The 23,996-nt window shown below is 37.2% G+C and overlaps 1 protein-coding gene across 3 annotated transcripts in view; it reads left to right on the forward strand.

Moving 5' to 3' along the window:
- Positions 1 to 17,491, forward strand: part of Mipol1 (mirror-image polydactyly 1) — a 372,255-nt gene extending 354,764 nt beyond the window's left edge. For 2 of the 3 annotated variants that reach the window (XM_008832891.2, XM_008832890.2), the window contains exon 11: positions 16,726 to 17,491. In XM_008832891.2, coding sequence (XP_008831113.1) covers positions 16,726 to 16,792 — 67 coding nt within the window. In that variant the 3' untranslated portion in view covers positions 16,793 to 17,491. Of the gene's footprint in view, positions 1 to 7,356; positions 7,417 to 16,725 lie in introns of all 3 variants that reach the window. The other variant, XM_017798100.2, reaches the window with a different exon arrangement.
- The last annotated feature ends 6,505 nt before the right edge of the window (positions 17,492 to 23,996 follow it).

Genomic DNA, 23,996 nt, shown 5'->3' on the forward strand with positions numbered 1-23,996 from the left:
GGACTATTAGCAAAGATTTATAGCTACTATTCATTCACTATGCCAAGGTGTTTTACTCAAAAGTGGGATTTCTCCACTAGTTTAAGAAACAAAGCACAGACCTGAAGAGGTAGACACTACATTTTGGCGAAGCCTAAACTAACCTATTGTAAAAATAACAGCAACTACAGTGTTCACATATTATACTTTGTAGAGTATGAGAAAAATTTAAGGATTTGTATCAGAAGGGAAATTTAAAGTCATTCTCTTTGCATCTGGATAAGAATTACTCTACCAGTTAAGATAAAAGAATAGTTTTCACTGCCCTTATAAAGTGTCCTCTAACACACAGTAATTCATAGTGATTATAAGTATATGAAGCTTTATTTATTAGCTCTCCTGCCTCTGTCAAGGTAGTTTCTAGAATATAAAAATCTACATGTAATGTTAATACTACCAGTGCTGTAAGTCTCAAAGATGTCATGCATTCCCCATCATAAATAAATCTGAGCATAAGTGTATTTCACATTTAAGATTCTCATTCCTCATGAAGTTTAGTAAATAGTGTCTTAGCTTGAAAGAGTTAACACATACCGATGTCACTAACTACCAAAGAATAACCTAGGTACTAAGAATAAAGCCCATTAATCCTTAAAACTAACACTTTAATGCATAAGAGAAAGATGTATGTAATTTAATTTCAAGTTACCTATGGTGCTCAAAATGTATTAAGTGAAGTGAATGGATATTAAAGAATGGAAATTACATTTAGAAGTAGCATTTAAAAATCAGAAATCAGGAAAAAAATGAATTCAGAAAACTCAGAAATACTGTTCTTTCTATGCTGCCACAGTTCTTTGTCTATAAAACACAAAGAACCCTTTGTAATATATGTTTGGAGCCCACAGTTTTAGATAAATGAAAAGTAAAAATCCATTCCATTCTTCAACACACATGGTAGAGACCTTTGAAACATTTTCCTTTTATATATTGTTGTAATTTCAGAACAACCTGCTTTTTTGTGGCTATTCTACTTAACTAAATTTTGTATATTAGAAAGATGGATTTCAGCTAGGCATGGTGGCAAATGCCTTTAGTCCCAGCACTTGGGAGGCAGAGAACTCTGTGAGTTCACAGCCAGCCTGGTCTACATAGCCCAATTAAATATCTAAATGCAGTGGCATGCAATTTTAAACTTCCAAAAAGTATCAGTGACTAAATGTTTCCCACTACGTGACTGTCCTTCAAATGTCTATTTATTGTATACTTACCTTGAAAGTAGAGAGTCATTCTCCATGGGGAAAACATTGTAAAGACCATATAATTAGCACTTTTAAAAAACAATATATGAGAAGGAAACAACATCTTCGTTTTAACAAAAACTCTCTGAAAATAAAGAAGCTGTAATGTTTGAAATAAGGCTTATACAGCCAACAAATAGACTAAAATAAGTTTTCAAGCCAGGGAAATGGTTCAGTGGGTTTTAAAGGGGGGGGGGCAGGGCTTTTTGACCAAATGTGAGGACAGGAGTTCAGATCCTCAGGACCACATGGTGTGGTGCCTGCCTTGTAGTCCCAGTGCTAGGGAGGAAGAGGCAGGATCCCTGGAACAAACTAGGTAGACTAGCCAAATCTGTGAACTCTGTGTTCAAATGAGAGACCCTCCTCAGTGTATAAAGTGGAGGGCAACTGAGGAAGACTTTACCCAGCATCACCCTGTGAACTCCACCTAAATGTGGACACACACATATACTCACATACATGTGAACACATGTGGGAGACAGGCTTGAGCCTAGGGTGAAAGTCTTAATGACAGCTGTACAGTAGGCCTGAGGCAATGGCCCGATCCCTGGAGCCACAAGGAACACCTTGTGACATTTGCTCCCATTGGCAGATCATGAGACTGATGCCCAGAGCTCACCACTCCCTAATCAACACCCTTGGAATTCCAAATTGCAACACTTAAGATATTGCAACAGTCAGGGTCACGTGGTTTCCAGGAATACAGGCTCTGTAATCTGAAGCCCAGTATGCTAATGAGGCATCTTACCCGCTATTCTGTGATAGGACATCAAGTCTGTTATGCTAATAGGATGCTAAGTCTGTTATGCTAATAAGGTATCCTACTTGCTGTACTGTGATAGGATGCTACATCTGTTATGCTAATGAAGTATTCTACTTGCTGTGCTGTGATTGGACCTCTACCCTTATATAAGCTTGTGCCTTCCTGCAATAAAGCAGATCTATGTCACTGAAGCTGGCCTCCTGTGTCTGAATGTGGCTCTGCTGACACAGTCTCCTCACCAGCTCTGGGGTCTGGGACCAGGCAGAAGCAGCGACGATCAGAAGCAGCTCCAGGCGAGCAAAAGAGCGGCCTCACCCCAGGGCAAGTGGAGAAGCAGCCTCCACGCCCGTGAGAATGAAGGAGCGGCACCCGTGAGAACAGAGGAGCAGCCAACGCCGGCGGTGACCACAAACACACATGCAAATGTGCACATGAACCACATGCATACACACACACAGAAAAGCTTTCTATTGGCCTTCAGATGTAACTTCACATAGATGTTCTTGTGGATTATAACAAAAGCTGGATATAGGGGCAAAACTCAAAAGCCCAAAGAAGGAAAAATGAAAGAAAAAATAGGAACATGTCAATGTCTCTTTTTTTATTTATTTTTATTTTATGTATATGAGTGTTTTGTCAACCTGAATGTAAATATACCAATGTTGTGCAATGCCTGCAGAGACCAGAGAGGACGTCAGATCCCTGGGACTATAGTTGCAATGGTTGTTAGCCACCATGTGGCTGGGACCTGAACCCGGGTCCTCTGCAAGAGGAGCCAGTGCTCTTAACCACTGATCTATCTCTCCAGTACCTTCAGCATCCTTTTTTGGAAAGAGTACCACTGACATACTTTGTTTCATTTCTTAGAAATCTAAAGAATTTTAAGTGAAATAAAATGATTATCGGTTTTCTTTTTACATTCTCTTATGCTTGCCTGTTTTTTTACTCCAAGCCTTCTGTAGCAATTGCCCTCACTCTCTCTATCTTTCTGAATAAGTTATAAAGTAAAAAAGAAAATACCTGTTTCAGCATCTCATAAGTCATTTTTATCATATCAACAAAATTTTTCCAGGTAGCCTTGAGTTAGCTCTCATAGCAAAGTTTCATCTGACTTCTTCACCTCTGTTCTGTTGAATAACATGTTTGCCATTTAATGGTATTCTTCAAAGGCCCTTGACAACATTAAAGTATTTACTACAAGTCTTCATATTGAATAACTGGCTTTTTTGTTTGTTTGGTGGTTGTTTGATGCTGATGCAGGACTTTGCTATGTAGGCTGTCCTTGAACTTGGAATCTTCATGCTTCAGATTTCCAACAGCAAGGATTATAGGCAGGTATATGCTAACATACCTGTCAAATAATGACTTCCTTTTATATTTGAAGTGAACTGTATTAGTTACTTTTCTGTTGTGATAAGACACACCATGACTAAATCACTTATAAAAGGAAGAGTTTATTTGAGCATATGTTTCCAGATGGTTAGAGTTCATAATGGTGAGGGAGAAGTAGCAGCAGAGGTAGCCGGACCAGAAAGCCAAGCAATCACATCTTCAAGCAGGCATAAGAAGCAGAGAGAGACAGGAAATCTGGCAAATTCTCTAAGCCTATCCTCAGTAACACATTTCTTCCATCATGGCCACACTTTCTAAAGGGTCCTTGACCCTTCCCAAACAGTGCTATAAACTAGGAACCAAGTGTGCAAATACTTAGAGCCTGTGGGGGACATTTTCATCCAAACCACCACATTCTACTTCCTGGCTCCCATAAGCTCATGACCATATAAAATGCAAAATGCATTTAGTCCACCTTCAAAAGTCTTCGTAGTCTTTTCTAGTGTCACTATTATTCAAAAGTACAGAGTCCAAAGTCTTTTCTGAGCCTAAAGGCAATCTCTTAACTATAATAAGCCCCTGTAAAATCAAAAGATGAATTATATACTTCCAACACACAATGGAACAGAATACACATTCCCATTCCAAAAGGCAGGAATGGGGGCATAGTGAGGAAATACTGGACTAAAACAAGACAAAAGCCAGCAGTAGCTCCATGTCCAGCTTCTGGGACTTTACTTTCAAAGGGCTTAGATGGCTCAGCCCCTCCAGCTTTGCTGCATGCAGCATACATCACTTGTACCACCCCCTGTATGCTGCTCTTCTTGGCAGATGTCTTAAAACTCTAGCATCTCCAGCCTCTTGAGGTTTCCACTGCTAACCAGGCTTCACCTTTCACAGCTTCATGATATCAGGACCTTCTTTATGCAGGGATGCCCCTACTGTACACTGCCTCACCTTGGTGACTGTCTGAAACCACAGAGGAAGAACCAATGATCCCTTCACTCTTGCATCCTTCTTGCTTCTAAAGCCAACACCATGTGAAAAACTGCCAAGTTCAGCTGCCAGCCTAGGAGGGACCCTGGTCTGCTTCATCTATCACCAGCATCTTTGGGGGGTTGCAGTTTTCTAGGAGAAAACTTCTTAGGCCTTTTCTTCTCACAAGTTGGAGACACAGCTGGGAGTGGTCTTTCCCTAAAGGTATTCTCTCTGTTGTTTAAGTGAAACTCTCTAGCCCTCTCCATAAAGGCTTTAATCTCTTTATCAAAGGGGCCTCCTTCAGTATACACCTTCACTCCAACTTTAAGCTTTAGAGTGCTCTTTTTTAATCCAACCTGTACATTTTACATTTTTTCTGCCCCACTTACTCTTTTTCACTATAGACCTGTGTAATATTCACCATTAATAACCACACTACCATTTCTACATTAGGCTGTCTTGAAATTTCCTCTACCAAAAAAATTAGTCAATTACTTTTTTTAACTTAGCCTCAGGCAAGCTCTTAGCCTGGGGGCAGACTACCCAGATGCTTTGCCAAAATATCCCAGTTTCTACTTAAGTCCTTTTTTCCCTCTAGAATTACTTTGCTGTCAGCACCACTTTCTTCCAGGCTCCTATTTGAATGGTCTGTTAAACTCTGCTTACAGCATTCAAGGGCCTTTGTAGCCCAAACTTCCAGAGTCTTCCACATTTCTCCAAAACGCCACATGGTCAGATTCCTCACAACAACACTCCACTCCTGGTACCCAGTTCTGTATTTTGTTGTTAGCTTCTGTTATTTTTCTGTGTTGTGATAAGACACCATGACCGAAAAGAAGAGTTTGTTCGAGCTTATGGTTCCAGAGCATTAGATTTCATAATGGTGGGGGAGGCATGGTACCAGAGGTGCCTGGAGCATAAAGCCAAGGGATCACATCTTCAACTAGCACAAGCAGAAAGAGACAAGAAATCTGGCAGGCTTAACTCTCAAAGCCTGCTCCTAGTGAAATACTTCTCCAACATGGCCAAATTTCCCAAAAGTTACCCGACCCTTCACAAACTGGGGACCAAGTGTCCAAGTACATGGGGAAATCTATGGAGGAACCCTCATATAAACCAGTCTACCAACTCTTATGGGGTCATTGTCAAAATTTCAGTCTGTGACTTCAGAATTAGAGAAAGTAAATAAAATTATTCCTTGGTCCCAGCACATATATGTGTATATAAAATATGTATCCCTAAGCCATATTCTAATGAGTTGTATTTCTGCCAGATACCAAATAAGCATGGAATGATTAACAGAATAAGGATTGCCCCTACCCTGGAAGGGCTTTGTGAACTTATTGGTGCTGACTTTTCTTGGGAATCTTAAATCTGATTCAGATATACTCTGGCAGACAAAGTAAAAGAACTCAAACATATTATTTGATCTTAATTCATCCTATTGTCTCAGGCTCTTTCTGATGTTAAGTTAGGACCTTAAGCAAAATAATTATCTTTTGTTAAGTACTTTCCTAACAGTATTCTCCACTGTACTACTGCTGCCATTGACTAACTGGATTCCAGTAAGCAATCTAGACATCTAACTTACAAACTCTTAGGTCACTCCTGGGTAACATCACAAGAAGTTTCTATTTTAAGATCCAAAACTTGAGATACTATAATGATGGATGTAGATCTTTAATTTTTCATTGTGTTTTACTGTTATATGTCTGATATTAGGTTTATTATTCATCTAAATAGATAGTAATTTATATTATGAGTTATTTGAGGCTCTATTTTCTTTTTATAAATTTTAAAAATTATTTTTATTTCGTGTGTATGAGTATATTGTCTGCATGTATGTAAGTGCAGTTGTGTCATGCAGTGCCTGCAGAGGACAGAAGAGGGCATTGGATACCCTGAAACTAAAGTTACAGACAGTTGTTAGCTGCCATGTGGATGCTAGGATTCGAACCCAGGTCTTCTACAAGAACAGTCAGTGCTCTTAACTGCTGAGCCATCTCTCTAGCCCCGAGGCGCTACATTCAAGTTTAAATAAATTAGTTAATGTTCACTATGTATAGTTTCTCACATCTTTAATTTGAGCACTTGGGAGGCAGAGGCAAATGGATCTCTGTGTTTTAGCCCAGACTGATCTACACAGTGAGTAGTGGCCAGCCATGGCTACATAATGAGACCCTGTCTCAAAATAATTAGCTTAATGTTAGTTTCATCTATAAAATAATGGTAACTTTTCAGTACTCTGTCAACTTTGGGTGTTAGTGGTCTTAAATAATGAATGTCGCATATCTAGTCTAAAGTGTTGTTGAATATACATGTGCTGTGTTTTTAGTGTTGTATTTAATCTCAAAGATAAATTCAAGTCTTTTGTTCGGTTTTATGGTGGCAGCAATGTCTTAGTGTTACTGTATATCTGAAAGTGAAGCTAAATGAAGCATATTAGATAAAATGATGTGGAATTGTGGGGTCTGAACATAGTTTTTTCCACTTTCTCACTATTTTCTTATGTAGCATATCTCTTAAACATAATATTGAAAATCTTGGACCTACATGGAAATGAAATATGAAGCCAAAATGTCTTAACTTTCTATGTCTATGAATTCCTTTATCACCCATCTTTTCAAAGAATTTTGTATGATGAAACAACTTCATATGACATGTATATACAACAGACATCCCTAAGAACCTATGTAGAAAAACAGTTTAGAAGGGCCATTTAGAAAATAAGAGCTTATGGCTGGCAAGATGGCTCAGCAGGTAAAGGTGCTTGCCACCAAGCCTGATGACTTGAGTTCGATCCCTGGAAACCACATAAAGGTGAAAGAGAGAAGCAATAACTCCACAAAGTTGTCCTCATAAATGTACATACACACTAATTACTTAATTAAATGGAAGATAAAATAAAAGTTAAACATTCCTGAATGAATAAATGACAGTATTTTATATAATTAAAAATCTAAGGAGCCAAGACAATCATATTGTCCTTATTTTTTATTCTAGTAACACCAGCTCTCTTTTACATGGAGTAAGTTGAATTGGACTTGAAATTTGGAAGTTATGGTATGTCAACAAACTTCATATTTATAGTTCTATCCTATGATTAGTCCAAATGTTTTCTGACTATCTGGAATGAAGCATAGGGAAAGCATGTCCCCAAATCTTTTTAAGAGCCATAATAATGTTGAAAGCTTTATTTCCAAAGTATTGCTTTAGGTTGGAATAGTGGGGGTTATGAAAATGATGTGTACTCCATTTAGAGTATTGATCGGAGATTGTTGTAAGATCAGAGAGTGGAGCTTAAAATGTAATTCTTTTGATAAAGGGAAGTTGTTTTTTCCTGTTCATGGACAGGTTAACCACAATTTAATATTAGAAGTAGCTTGTTAAAAGAATACAAAAATATTTTGCTTAAAATTTTATGCAACAAAATCAGTTCATTTGTAAGTTACTATTCATTTACTAATGAGTCTGTTCAATAAAAAGGTTTTCTTGCACAGCTGCGTAGTATTATTAGAATGTAACATTTTGGAAAATTTCATTTTGAAGAGGAGTGCTTTATGGGGACCAGGCATGGTGAGGTGCAAGGCAGAGGCAGGCAGAGCTCTGAGAAATCCAGGCTAGCCTGGTCTACATAGCAAGTTTCAGGCCAGCTGGGGCTACAAAGAGACCCTATCACCAAAAAAAAAAAAAAAAAAAAAAAAAAAAAAAAAAAACTGAAAACAAAATAAAAAGATTGCCTTATGGTCCTTTTATTGAAGTTTTTCAGTGAATATACCTTAAATGTTGAAAAATCAGGTACAATAATCATTCAAATTATACTTTAATATAAAATAAATTCTGTGTATTGTGAGCTAGACTAGACACAATAACTACCTTAGTAAGGAATAACCTCAGATGACCGAGTGTCAACACAGCTCACAAACTCCTGCTTCTGTCACTGATTGTAGGATTGTGTGATTTTATGTGTTTGATATTTTTAAAAGCCCAAGTTAATCCCTTTAGGCACTCTAAATGGAACAGATACTGATGCTTCTGAATAGCATTATTATTTATTATATATTAGTACACTTTGTGCAGTTGCAGACCCCACTAGACACCTTACAGTTTTTCTCTAGTCTGTTTCAAATGTGAAATCTAACTGCATCTCATAACTTCTTTTCTCATTTGAGATCCCATTATTATGTAATCTTTTGTGAGCATATATGTGTGTTCTTTCTTTAACCAAATCTTCATAAATATGTGCTTATGTGCATTTTATATGAGTGTATTATCTATAGTCATGTTTCAGTTTTTACTGAAGCTGAGCCGGAAGTTCTTTATTTCGGTTGTTGAACTTCTGCCTGGGGCAGGGGGAAGCCTATCACTTACTTATCTTCTTCCATTCACTTCTGCGTTATCCCCAATCCCTCTCGCCTTTCCCTCTGATCCCTATGGCTCTTTTCTGTTTACCTCTGGAATCTTCTTTCCACTGTTACTTCTTTGTGTGTATCAACTTCTGCACTGCGTGCATTGTACTCACATTCTACCTAAAACTTGAACTGACCAAGGATACTTCTTTTTGTGTGTGTGTGCATATGTGTAATTTTTTAGATAGTCTCAATCTGTAGCTCAGGTTGACCTTAAACTTGTGGCAGTCCTCTGCTTCAAGATTCTAAATGTCAAAAGCCCCAGGATATCTTTATCAGCTACCCACTAGTCTTTCTCCCACAACCCATAAAAGGAGAGAGGCTGGAGAGAAGGCTTAGTCTAGAAAATACTTGCTGTGCAATCATAAGGTCCTGAGTTCTAGCCTCAGAACCAGTGTAAAGAGTGGAAGGAACCTTGATGCATGCTCATAATCCCAGTGCTGGGCAGGTGGATACAGGAGGATCCCTGGGGTCAGTGGCCAGCCAACCTAGTCTAATCAGCAGGCCCTGGGTCCCATTGAAAGACAGTGTTTGTATCCTGAGGAACAATGCCTATGGTTGACCTCACCTCCACATGCATGCACAAGCACATACATGCACACCCACATGCATACATATAAAAGGAGAGTTGTTCTGGATTGTATACCTGCACACATAAAAGGAGAATTATTCTGGCTTCCCTGTTAGCTCTTTCATCTCTTCTGCATCCATGTTAAAACCCTTCCTTCTTCAGGGTTGAGGCCATATCGCTGTATCACTTTCTGGCCTTCCGCACTCAAAATAAATTTGAGGCACTGGACATAATGTCTTCCTCTCTACTCCTACTTCAGTTAAGTTAAGAAACTTCATTATACAGATAAAACATCTTATTCTTTTGCCTCTTCTGGATCTTGTCATCATTCAGAGCTTTTCTATATCTAAAGATCCTAAGATCAAAGGTGCTTCTCTGGAGATTATCACATTCTTATTCCAACTACTCTTGTTTTTTACCAGTTAATTGTCCCCGCCACTTTTTCCCTAGACTAACAAACCTTTATAGACCTGCTTTCTTCTCCACACAACCTGGATTCTAGGTTTAACCACTTAGTTCTTCTACTCATTCCTTCCTAAGCCTACTTGCCATATAAGCCACATGAAGTCATGTAAACTAAATTACTTCCATGATGTTCCCTTTCTACTTCTAATATACAGTGTTGATGGGGAATAAAAGTTTTACTAGTATAATGTCCAATATCTTCTACAAAATTGTAGTCTCTAACCAGATAGAGATTAGTCATTGATCCCACCTAACAGTCTCTTAAATAGTCCTGATTTCCTCACCCCTCTCATTCTATTAAACTCCTGCTGTTCTTTTCTAGACCTTTCCCTCTGTGCTTTCAGCCGGAATCTGTATCTCCTACTTCATGGGGAAAACTGAATCTAGCAGCTATGATTTCTGACAGTTTCCTTCCTCCACACCTACAAAATTATCCACAGCTGTGTCTGCCTCAACTCTTTTAGTCTCCAAGGAAAAAATCGTCTCATCATTTTTTTCAAGGATTAGCATACAAATCATGTTATGCCCTCACCGTCTAAGACCTTTTTTTTTTTTTTTTTTTTTTTTTTGGTCTTTTTGAGACAGGGTTTCCCTGTAGCCCCAGTTGTCCTGGAACTCACTATGTAGACCAGGCTAGCTTTAAACTCACAGAGATCCACCTGCCTCTGTCTCCCAAGTGCTGGGACTAAAGGCGTGCGCCACCACGCCTGGCAAAAGTTAATCTTATCTTAAGCTTATTTCTAATGTAGACAAACTCACAGAGCCATGTTCTTTTCTTGCGATCTGGGCATATGACCTTAATCCCTCATGTCCCTTCCTTGCCCTGGACCTAGAATTTATATGTATGGGTATGTGTATATGATGAATATCAAAAGCATTGTGAGCAGTGATTATTCCTTGGAAACATGAAGATATGAAGATCATTCCATTTATATTGCAAACAATAGCTGGACTCAATGAAAAGCATCTGTTATGGTAGTGTGTATGTGTTGGTCTAGGTTTAGGGATCAGAAGGGACATAATCCTCAGATAAAGGTCTACTTTTACTTCCCCATTTCATGCAGAATGTGCTGCTTCAATGTAATGAAGAGTAACCATTGTTCTGGAGTGCAGCTTGGAAATAATTCTGAAGGAACAGGATCTCAGCAGCGTGGATCTGCTCTTAGCTTAAAAATGGATGCTAAAAGTCAGACTGTTTTTCATTAAGGCATAGCCATGATGTTACATCACATAGTAAATGCCACAAGAAGCAAGCCTTTATATAACATCCCTACTTACATGTTCACCAATACCTAAGATTTGTAAATATCAAACCAAACTAAATCCACATAGCAGAGTTCTCAGCAGAAATCTGCAGCTTTCCCACTCCATTTCCTCAGAGCATCATTGTTGAGTTAATCACCAAGACCTGATAACTTGAAGTTAACCTTCTTGTCTAACCTGCTTTACTCCGTTATACTCTCAAAAGTTACAACGTACTTTTGATCCTAGATTCCAAAGATCCTTCAAATCCGCCCTTCTCCTCCCTTCCACACTACTGTACTCTAATTCAAGTCTATGATCTTTTCAGTCTACTAGGCCTTCTTTCAAGTCTGTGTTGTTTTTTTTTACTTATTTTTTATGTGTGTGTGTGTGTGTGTGTGTGTGTGTGTGTGTGTATGTACCTAGCATGGCATGCAGGTGCCCACAGAACCCAGAAGAGGGCATCAGATTCCTTGAAGCTAGAGTTATGACAGTTGTAAGCCACCTAATGTGAGTGCTGGGAACAAAACCTAGGTCCTCTGCAAGAGAAGCAATGTTCTTAACTGTGGAGCCATCTCTCCAGCCTGAATTTTTTTTTACCATAGTAAAACAACAAAATTAATCATGTTAACTATTTTTAAATCAGTATAAGGAACCATATGGCCTTTTTACAAGCTAAGAAAATCTCTCACCCATCTTTACATCTTAGACAAATCAGCGAGCTCCAGATTCAGTGAGAAACCCTATCTCAAAATTTTTAAGGCAGAGAAAATTGAAAACCACACTGTTTTTGACCTCTAACCACACACATGCAGGCATAAGCACACACACACACACACACAAAGGTGTAAAGAAAAGGTAATAAATTACATCGCCATTTAAAAGTCATACAAGCCAGGTGTGCTGCATATGACTTTAATCCCAGCATTTAGGAGGCAGAGGCAGGTGGATCTCTATGAGATTGAGGCCAGCCTGATCTACATGGCAAGTTTCAGCCAGCTGGATCTATAGGGAGACCCTGTCTCAAAAGAACAAAAGCCCAATACAAGAAAACAGTCATAGTTGTAAGAGAAATGCACATCTCAAGCCAGTAGTGACAGCATTGTAACCCCAACACTCAGGAGGCAGAGGTAGGATGATCCCTTCAAGTGTGAGGCCAGTCTGGTCTACATTATATAGGTTCCAGGCTAGCGAGACAGGGCTGCATCAGAAGACCCAGTCTCAAATAATAATAGTAACAACAATAATGATGATGATGATGATGATGATGATGATGATGATGATGATGATGATTTCGATTTCTCATCCTGCCATAATTGAAAGAGCAAGATCTTTGACACTAATTGCAACCATTAAGTGCAGCATGTTAATGTCTTTGTAGGAGGAATGATCTTTATCTCTTTTTCTTCAATGATTTCCCTGATTTCTTTTCCAGTGGGGGGAGAAACAAAAAGCTAAATATTGCCTAAATAATAAGAATTTTTTCCTGAAAATAATGTCATCCAGGCAATAAGAATTCACATGCTCTCACATTCATAAATAATTTTCAAAAGTGGATCATAAGCCAAGCCTGGTGTCATAGGACTGTAATCTCAGCTACTTAGGAGACTACAAGTTCATGATCAGCATTGGATAGTGAATGAGTTCAAGGCAATCTGAGCAAAATTAAAAGTGGCTAGAAGTATATCCCTGTGATAGAGTACTGGCCTTGCTTATACAAGGCCCTAGAACTGGGAGGAAAAAGTGGATCCCACAGGTAAGTTCTTTTTTTCTAATGCAAGTCAGTTAATTTTAAGGAATTTGTTCTATCTTCTTTATTTTCTGTCACTTTGCAATAAATTATGCAGTTAATAAGAGTAATTCAGTTCCATAAAAATTCAGAAGCACAACCAGGTGTGGTGGTACACGCTTTTAATTCCAGCATTCAGGAGGCAGAGGCAGGTGGATCTCTATGAGTTCAAGGCCAGCATGGTCTACATAGTGAGTTTCAGTCCAGCTTGGGACTACAGGGAGACCCTATCTCAAAAAGACCTCCCTGCAAAAAATTCAGAAGTACTTTAAAAATCTTGGTACTTTTCAAGTAGTATAGCACATTGGAGAGATGAGGGACTTTGGTAGTTAAGTCTGGCATTACATCCCAGTTCCAAAACCCACTATATACATGGTTCTGATCAAATTACCCTCAGTAGGCTTCGTTTCTTTTATCAAATGATAGCATCTTCTTCCTAAATTTATAATGAAAATTAAATATGTGGATAAATGACTTCTGAAGACTTCTTGGCATATAAACATTACTCATTTACTGTTACTTACCTTTCAAAATATATCACAGGATTCATTCACTGAGTGAAAAAGAGAAACCAGATGTGGTGGCACATACTTTTAATACCAGCACTCAGGAGACTTTATGGGTCCATGATTGAGTCTAGCCTGGTCTGCATAGCAAGTTCCAGACCAGCTGGGGTTGTAGAGAGACCCTGTCTCAAAAAAGACAATAAAAAAGAGTGGAAATGGGAATAAAACACTTAGAAAAATGGTTAATAATTTATAGATTATATTTTATGTAAAACTTGATTCCATTATAGTGAGTGCATTTTATGACTACAAAGGAAATGCTAAATTTTAATTGAAAAAATGGATTTCTACCAAAAATGGTTATGAATTTAGTTTTCAAGTAGTATACAAATTGCCTTTAAACAAATAATAGATTTTAGTCATTTATTATTTCCTAAATAGAGTGGAGTGAATTCACCTTCTTGTAATGTATTCTTATTAAAACCAGTTAAATACACCAGTAAATATTTGTCCAATTAATCTTAAGTAAGAATTTGGTGGGGGGAATTATAATGACATGACTAAGAATAATGCCATCACCCTGTACTCTGAGATCTGTAGGTCTCTGCTAATCTAAACCTTAATGAAAGTATCTCTGAACAAAAAACAAGGAAAGGGGTCCTGTTTGTCACTGTTTACCTCACAGCCTTATAAAAGGGTTTGCTTGTATGTGATTCAGTCCTTTTAGAGTCAAATCTAAACGATCCTAGCCCGCACTCTAGCCCTTTCTAGCCCATGATGCCCTAGTGAGTATGTCATTGATCAATACAAAGCAGGTGGGGCTGATTTTAGTGGACAAATCCTGTAAGTTACCACACACACACACACACACACACACACACACACACACACACACACACACACACACACACACACACACACACACACACACCATCTTCCTGTTAGCACAGCGTCTGTTGGCAGGTGTATTCCATTATTAAAGGAAGAAATAGGTGCTTCATTGTGTCCCAGAAGTCAGTAAATTTTTGCAAAACTTAATTGGTATTTTTCTCTTTTCTGAGATCAAAGTTTCATAAATCATTCAACCTGGATCAACTGAGAATGTGGTTGATCTACTAATTGTTCAAATATGGTAGAGAAATTGCAAAACATGATATTTAAGTATTTCCTCCTCACTTCTTTCCTTAGCGAGATGTCCTAATGGGTAAAAGGAATCAAGGGTAAGACAAACTTATCTATGAAGGAGAAGCCAAAAAGAAGCTCAGCATAGATTTGTGCCAGCAACTTGGTATTCTATTGAGTCTAGCTTTATAGTAATAATAACAATACAAAGTAGAATTCATTTTCATAGCAAACTTTTTTTTACTAGTTAGTAGGATAAATGATATGGGAAAGGGATGTATTTAATTACCTGGAAAACAGCATTTTATACTATTAATGGCTCAAATGTTATTAATGACTTGCCAAGATTTGTACTGGGAACACTTTTAAGAGTTAATTCAAGGCCTTAGGGTGTCCTTCAGTGCTGTAGCACCTGCCTAGCCTATCCAAGACCCTGGATTTGTATCCAACATGATCAAAAATAATAATTTCAGTTATAACTGGATTTTAATAATAAACTTTTGGTGTGGTTTTTGTAATTCATAGTAAAATTTTCACTCCTTCCACAATTCAAGTTAATAAAATTTTGCCTTAAAATACCAAATCCCATCATCATAATATTCAGATTTTATAAGGTAGGCCTAGTCTTTACCACTGGGCAATGTCCAACTAATACAGACTAATCTGTGAATACAGTTAATTTTCTCCTGAATTTTCTAGTTCAGGTATTTGTACCCCTAGGCTGTTTTAGTGGGTCTTATAATATTCACATATAATTTACAGTTGAGAAATGTATAATAATAAACAGACAAAATTTACTTTTTTACTATGACCATTACTCGTTTTATTTTTATGTGTATGAGTGTATTGCCTATATTTATGAATGTATTGCCTGCTTGTATGGAAGTGTACCCATGTCGTGCAATGCCCACAGAGGTCAGGTGAGGACATCGAATTCCCCTGGAACTGAGATTACAGTGGTTGTTGCCACCATGTGGGTACTGGGAATTGAACCCGGGTCCTCTGCAAGAGCAGCCAGTGCTCTGAACTGCTGAGCCGTCTCTCCAGCACCCAGTGCTCCTTTTTCTTAAAGCAAAGATTCTGATGCTCTGGGTATTTTGTCTAATAGTCCTCTTTTCTGTTACCAGTTGCTATGTGCAGTCATCCAATAAATGTGAGCTAGTTTTCAGAGTTATATGCAGCTGATTTATCCATCCCCTATGGAAACTCTCAAATAGTCTTTAGTGTCTAGCTCTGTGCTTTGTTTATATGCAAAGGACACTCTTGCACGGATACATATAAATGAGGCAAACTGGAGCCAACAGGACTCTGCCGCTTGCTAGTCTGGAAGGAGAACTGAAGCTGCTGTGTGAGTCTCACTCACAAGGAAGGTTTTTTTCCTTTTTTGGTGTATTGCATCAAGAGACACTTTTTATTGAAGTTTTATGCTTCTAGTAAAGAAAATAAAAGGACACCAAGTAATGTTCTGCTTCTGATTCTATCATCTTTTGTTGAGCAAAGCTCACTGCTCCACTGAATGTGATCTCTCCCCACAGCAGCCTGAGAGCGCTCCAGAGTGCACTTCTGAGCTCTGGGCTGGTTTCAGTTTAATTAGCAGGGTTTTTAAATCAACTAAAATATATAACTTTTCTATGACTAAAAAGCATATACATGTAATTTTCAGCCTGAAATACAAACTTTTAAAAAATATAGTACAGAAAGTTTGTTTATATTGCTATTAAACATGTGTATTTATTTTAATTATTTACATGCCACTAGGACATTGAAATTTTCCCGTCTTTTATATTGGGCAGCTGACTATGAAAAAAAGAGAAATTTAGTGCATAAGAGTTAAGAGTAAATCAACCAATACACATTCATTAGTGAAGTAACAAGTTCAAGATTGTTAGTATTTTTTGTACTGAAATAGTAAAATCTGCTTGAAGCTTCTCTTCATTTAATGTGCCATCTTGTCATTGCATAGTAAATAATTTTTTTACAACTTTAATGCAAGTAGATAAATGCATTCAAATGAGTATCGTGTATACTTTGTGTAACATCTAACTCTGACACAATTCAGGATCTGCATTAAAGTTTGCTACTGTTGTTTAACCCTAAATTCTTAGCACTCTCTGTGTGTGTCTCTCTCACAGTAATGCTTTTTCTCATAACATGGCTACCAGAATGGCTCGGTCGTGGGCAGGTACTGTCCTTTTTCGGGCAAAATGTTCCTGACAATAATTGTACTTTTTCTTTTCATTTTTCCCCCTTCCTCATACCCCCACTTAGGTTAGAAAGACTGGTGGATGTCCTGAGGAAGAAGGTTGGAACAGGGACCATGAGGACAGTGATCTGACTGAACAAAACCCAGTCTGGGGGAAGCAATCACATCTGGTGACCAGGCTGCTTCATTCAACACTGTGTAAACACTAAAAGCCTTAACTTAGCAAACAGTTGTTAGAAGTGGGACACTCCAACCACATTCCGAGCTGAGATAAAATCAAATCACAAATGTTTAACCACTTTGCTGCTGACTTGAGTTATTTATCCAAATATATTAACGACAGGCTTTTACCAATTATAAGGTTGCAGCTTATTTGTAGCTATGTTATAGTTCAGTGTCTTTAATGTAAACCTTTTTGCTGGTGTTACATTGTAGAAGCATCCTGAAGTCGACCAGGATCATATCTCCACATATGGCCCTTTCTGAATCAAAGTGCAGCAAAGTAAATATTGTCTAAGCCTTAATCCACTGTGTTAGGTCAAAACTTCAAATAAATGCATTTTCAATATAGAGCATATTTCTTCACTGATGGGAGAAATTCAGACATGAGAGTATGTAGCTACCTTTAGTTGTATGTATAGAATTTCTTATTCTTGATGTAAAGAATATTAAGTATAGATGCCATGAATTAAGTGTATAATTTGCTTTGTTTAATACTAATATTCAGATAACATTCATCAAGGCATGATTTTTATTTCACTATAAATAATATATGCTGTTTTCAAGAAAAGGATTATTAATGTGTGCTTGTATATACATCTTGTCAGTATTTTTTAATGCTGAGTCCAGGTAATTATCTAAGCTCTACTTAAGCTGTAGAAATTGCCAAGTTTCTGTCTCATAGTCTGGGATACTTTTGACTACAAAATTAGCATGTTCCAGCATGTCTCTCTAAAAAGCAAGAAGATATCAAGCCTGTTAAGTATTCTTATTGTTTTATTTTATGATCATTGTTGTGGAGGAGGGGAATCTCACTCAATCTAATAAAAATATTGTGTACAAATATGAAGATTTAGAAGAAAGAATACAATTTGGTTAAGTTAGTGTGGTTTTCAATTTATTTAATAGGTTACTTAAAATAGTTAAACCATAACAGCCACTGTCATATGATGTGAAGATTTATGGAAAAAAATTGTCAGTTTTACAGGTTGAACAGTCGAAAGGCCAGTGAGAAATGACTGTAGTTGGACAGGATGAAATGGACAGGGAAAGACTGAGTTGGTGCAAAGTTTATAGACAAAAGCTGCTGAGTGAGGAAGAGCTGATCTTCCTAAAACAAGGGACTCCAGATAGGGTGACTAGACCTCAGTGGAGGGACTCTCACTGGGGAACATCTGGGGACACTGACTTAACACAGTGGCCTTAACATGGATGGCAGAATATATGGGCTCCAGTGGGGGTGTTATGGGATGGTACCAGTGGGGACAGGGGTATAAAGATGATCAAGATTGTTTGGGATATTCTGTATGAAATTTACAAAAATTCAATAAAAGCAAATTTTTTAAAATTCATGGCCCTACATTTTTAATTCATCTTTAACACTTGAGCTAAGTTATTATCATTGCCTCTTTTGTGATAAATATAGAGTATTGTATTGTACCATTCTTTCATATGCCATTGGAGAGTATCCATTTTTATTTATTTTTTTTAACTCTATAGAAAATTTTAAGGTGCTTTGTCATAAATAAAATGAATCAGAACACTGGGACTGGAGAGATGGCTCAGAGGTAAGAGCACTGGCTGCTCTTGCAGAGGACCCAGGTTCAGTTCCCATACCCACATGGCAGCTAACAACTGTAACTCCAGTTCCAGCGGAATCAGATGTCCTCCTCTGTTCTCCATGGGCATTGAATGACATGAGTGCACTCACATACATGCAGGCAATACACTCATACACATAAAATGAAAATATTAAAGTGATTTTAAAAAATCAGAATACCAATGCACTCTATTTCTTTGTAACTAAATCTGTAAAATGAAATTTCTCCAGTGATTAGAACCATCCCATTGAATTCAAATTTGGAATTACTCATAGCACCTGTATGTAATAATTTCTTTAAGCTATGAGAATTAGAAAAGAAATGACAATAGGAGTTAAAAAATAAACTAGCTGCATTTTCTCTACAGTCATAGAGAGCACGAGAATCTCTCATAGACCAGCAACTACTTATAGTACTTTGCTCAAAGCTTGAAGTCTGTCCCTGGCTCTAATTAAAACTTGTAACAGCTCCCTATGCAAAGACAGCACCTTTTACGTCATCCAGGAGGTGGGGTAAGTAAAGAGAAGCAGTTCTTGTCACAAAATAGCCATTCTTGAACCTGCTTAAACTAATCACAAGTGAATTTGAATTTTCAGTTTAGTATTGGAGAACAGACAAGCTTTTCTTATGTCACTTTGAAGTTTTAAAACACGTAATGCAATATTAAAACATTTTATGATTTTCATGCATCTCTTCCTGAATAATCACATTAGAATAACCAATTCCCATTATCAGATTCAGCAGGTTTCTTGTTGTTGTTTGTTTTTAATTTATTTGTGTTTTATGTGTATGAGTGTTACGCCTGCATGTGTCTAAGTGTACCCACGTCATGCAATACCTGCCGAGGACAGAAGAGGGTGTCGGATCCCTGGAACTGGTATTACAGATGGCTGTTAGCTGCCATGTGGATGCTGGGATTTAAACCCATGTCTTCTGCAACAACAGTCAGTGGTCTTAACTGCTGAGCCATCTCTCCAGTCCCCCAGATTCACAAGTTTTATAGAGCAAGATAAGTAAGACATAAAACAATTCTGACATCCACTATTGTTCAGTAAAGGTAATGTCAGTATACAGTATACACTTGAAAATTATGTGTCTATAAAATTATATATGCAAAAGGTCCCCATCAATTATTGTTTTGATATCTTACACTTAAAAATGTTCAACAGTATTTTAAGTAGCTGTTATTGTTGTGTGAAAGAATAACCACAGTCATTGAAAATCATTTTGCCACTTATTAAAAACCAGTATAACCTCAGAAGAATTCCACTCGGCTCAGAGTGTTTCTTTGAGTTTACTTTAACATCACCAGGTCTAATTCCTATCGTGGCATGAGACTTTGCTTCTAAAAATGAAACAAGACAGCAAGTAATTGAGAGGAAAGGAATAAAGGATGTGCTGACAATTGCAACACTTGATCTACAAAACCATTTCAGCGTTTTTCATTTGACTCAGTCAACAACCAAATAATAATTATTATGCGGACTGTAGTATTAACTTTACTGTTATTCATATTATTATGATTGTTATAGTTACATTCATTCTGGTGAGGAAGCAGACTCATAGCATCTTGGAACTTGCCAAGGACTAAATAGGACCTAGAACTAAGATCTTAGCACTCACTTCCTGTAATGAAGCCTTTCTGTAAGGAAAATAAAATTATAGTAAAGATTTTAACTTCTGGGGCTAAAAAGATAGCTCATCAGGTAAGCACACTTACTGCTCTTGTAGAGGACTGTAGTTTGGTTTACAGCACCCAAATCAGGCAGCTCACAGCTGCTTATAATTCCACTTCCAGGTGTTCTGACACCTCTGGCCCATACAAGCATCTAAATTCATGCAATGCACATAAAACACACACAAGTACACACACCCCTATAAATAAAAAGTAAAAATAGGGCAGCAATTAGAAACTGTTTTAAAAATAGATTTTATCTTCTCTATCACTATTGTTCTAACTTCCTCTTTACACATATGTATAAATTCTCTAATAATTAAAGATTATATACATTTCTTTCTGTGTAGCTAATGTGAACTGCACACATAAGTCTCATGACATTATTACCACCTCTCTATTATGTAGCAGCATGCTATGCCTCAACCTTCACTAGACTATAACCCTGAGTTACATTTTAAATACTGTTTAAAACTATTTCTAATTGGGTCTGTTGCTAAAAACTTAACAGTGTCGTGTAATAAAATAGTAGTGTATATTTTAAGACACATTCTGCAAATATTTGAAAAAACCAAAAAATATCTTGACGGAGCAAGATAACAAAAAGTAAGACTTATAAAACAATTGTAGCATCACTATTGTTCAGTAAAGATAATGTCAAAATACCCCACACACTTGAAAGTTAGTTGTCTGTGAAATTATATATGCAAAATGTCTCAGCCAACTATTATATTGATAGCTTACATTTAAAAATGTCTGCTACTTTTATAAGCAAGGAAATTGGCTACGAGCAAGATATGAGCAGTAAAGTTATTGATTCATTATTAATAGGTAATATTTTAAACTTGATTTTTATAAATAAGCCATTATGTTTTAAAGTACTTAAAATAGTAAAAAAAATACTTTATGGAATAAATATTTTATATACTTTAATTATTGGGGGGCAGCACACATGTGGTCAGAGGATGACTTGCGGGAGTCAGACCTCCTTTCCAGGGATCAAGCTCAGGCCATCAGTGTGGGAGCAGGCAGGTTAGCCCACAGAGTCATCACTCCAGCCCGACTTCTTGATGAAATTGAGTTGATCCTTTGCGTTTGGTCCTTGCCCAAACACTGAACAATTTTCTTACCAGATCACTTACTAGTAGAATTCATATATTTCACAAAGTTAAATTATTAAAGATTTGTAGCTTTAATGTTGAAAAGAGTTACATGGAAACACATTGGTATATAGCATTTTAGAGATTACAATAATTTCTTATTTTCTATTTTCAAGTGGCCTTTATAAATAAGGCATTATATGATGACATAACTGACACAAACATTTATCTTCTCTAGTATGGTTTGTATGATACACTGATATTTCACAGATACTGTGTTCTTGGTAACTTATTTACAGCTAATCTATATATTTATTTATTACACATTAGAGGCCAGCGAATTTTGCCTCCTTAAAAATTAATTTGTAAGTCAACTGTTAAGTTTCAGTGAATTCAGCATTTTGTTCATGTGTTTTATGAACACGTGGTTTCTGAGGCTTTTAAACAAATACATGAAATGGTTGAAAGATTTATATTGCTCATGCTTAGCTAAATATGTCATCTCTAGAAGAGATGAGGTTTATTTTGGCACTGTTCTAAAAACTCAAATATTTTAAACATTTGTTAAGTCGGAGCTTGCACATTTGAACTGGTAGCACACATTCCAAAATAGCATCTCAAGTTACCAAACTTTTTGTACTATAATAGCCTTTACTGAAAAGGTTTTCTTTTTTTGTTATGTTCTTTAGTGTAAATTTAAACTTATAAAGGCTGAAGTTGTCTTAAATGTAGGGCTTCATAAATAGAATTTGACAATGATAAATGTCTATCTTTAAGACCATTAAAATGGTTTTTGCTAATGATAATCTTTTACAGAAGCCTTAATATGCTTACTCTTAATTTTGTTTTCTAACGTGGTTTCAGAATATTCTAGTACTTGGAACCTACCAGTTTAACTATCTTATTATTAACAAGGGTATATTTTAGCGCACAACCTCAAATATCTAAAACGTGTATTTACTTTTTGTTCACATAAAATAAGTGTACAACCCTGAAGACACTGCCCTGGGTGAACACTATAAAATATATTGCAGTAAAGAAGATCGAGTTCCCCATCAAACTGTGTATTATTTCCTTAATAAAGATGAGAATTGACATGAGCAAATTTATTAGGTACCCTATGAACCTCTCAGACTCTTTAGATGTGAACCGAAGTCTCTCCACCACTCAAACTGTCTCTGCAGCTTCGGAATGAGCAGTCTGGGGCAGGCCTCTTCCGCCTTGATGATGATGGCTCCCCAACGGTTTTGTTCTTGAGCTCTTCCTTGTTGTGTCCAACTTAGTTCTTTATGGAGTATTTTCTGCCTTTCCTTTGGCAAAAAGATTGGTTTACATGATAACTTCTGTGTTTCTGCTACAAAATATGGCAATGTAGGTGGAAGGCACTCTACAGTGAGTTCCTGAGCTCACTGTGTATCAGGGCCAATAAATTGCTCAGAAAGAAAACTATACAGATATAAAATAAAATTATAGTAATAAAATATTAATGAGAAATATTATGAATAAAAAGAACCTAAGAAAGGAGATCTAATTACTTAACTTGAAAAAATAGGGTTTTCTAGTTCTTAATATATTCTGCATACTAATCTTCTGCCGTGTATATGGCTACCAAAGATCTGCCGTTCTGTAGGCTATCACTTGGTTACATTAACTTTTTCCTTTGCTGTACAGAAACTTTTTACTTTCATGAGGTCTCATTTATCAATCATTAGCCTAAGCTACTAGAACCCTACTGAATTGAGAAAGTCCTCACCTATATCTTGACATGTTTTCCCTCTTAAGAGTTTCAGGTCTTGCATTAAGGCTCTCATCCATTAGGAGTTGATTTTGTGCAGGGTGACAAATAGGGATCTAGTTTTATTTTCTTTACATGTGGATATCCAGCTTTGCCAGCGTCATTTGTTGAAGGGGCTCTTTTGTCTCCAGTGTGTATTTTTGGTGTCAAAGATGAAATAGGAATGGCTAATAAATATATGAAAAGGTGCTCAAATTCATTAGCCATCAAAGAAATGCAAATCAAAACTACATTGAAATTCCATCTCACCGAAGTCAAAATGGCAGTCACGAGGAAAACGAGAGAGAGAGAGAAGAGAAGAGAGAGGAGATGTCAACCTTCTGGCCTCCACCTGCAAGGGCGAATATACATGCAAGTGCGCACACACGCACACACACAATGAAAACAAATGCTGGCGAGGATGTGGAAACAGGAAACCCTTATACATTGCTGGTGGAAATGTAAACTAAGTCTGTATGGAGGTTTCTCCAAAACCCAAAATAGCTCTCCCATATGACCCATCCATACCACTTCTGGATACTCACCCAAAGGACTCCAAGGTAACATATCACAAAGATACTTGCACATCAATATTTATTACAATGCTATTCACAGTTGCTAAGTTATGGAACTGACCAAGCTGTCCAGGAACAGGAATGGATAAGAAAAACAGCATGTATACACAGTGGACTTTTTGAGCCATAAAGAAGAATAAAGTTAATTTTTAAAAAGAACAAAGTAGAGCTGGAGAGATGGCTCAGCAATGCTCTTGCAGAGGACCCAGGTTCACCAGCACCCACATGGCAGCTAACAACTAACCATAACTCCATTTCAGGGGAATCCAATGTCCTTTTCTGACATCCATGAGTATGACATGGGTGCACTTACATACTTGCAGGCAATACACTCATTCACATAAAATAAAAAGTAATTTTTTTAAGATAAAAAAATAAAATTATTTAATTTG

Source organism: Nannospalax galili, unplaced genomic scaffold (genome assembly GCF_000622305.1).
Source record: "Nannospalax galili isolate Female #2095 unplaced genomic scaffold, S.galili_v1.0 scaffold636, whole genome shotgun sequence".
Taxonomy (NCBI): domain Eukaryota; kingdom Metazoa; phylum Chordata; class Mammalia; order Rodentia; family Spalacidae; genus Nannospalax; species Nannospalax galili.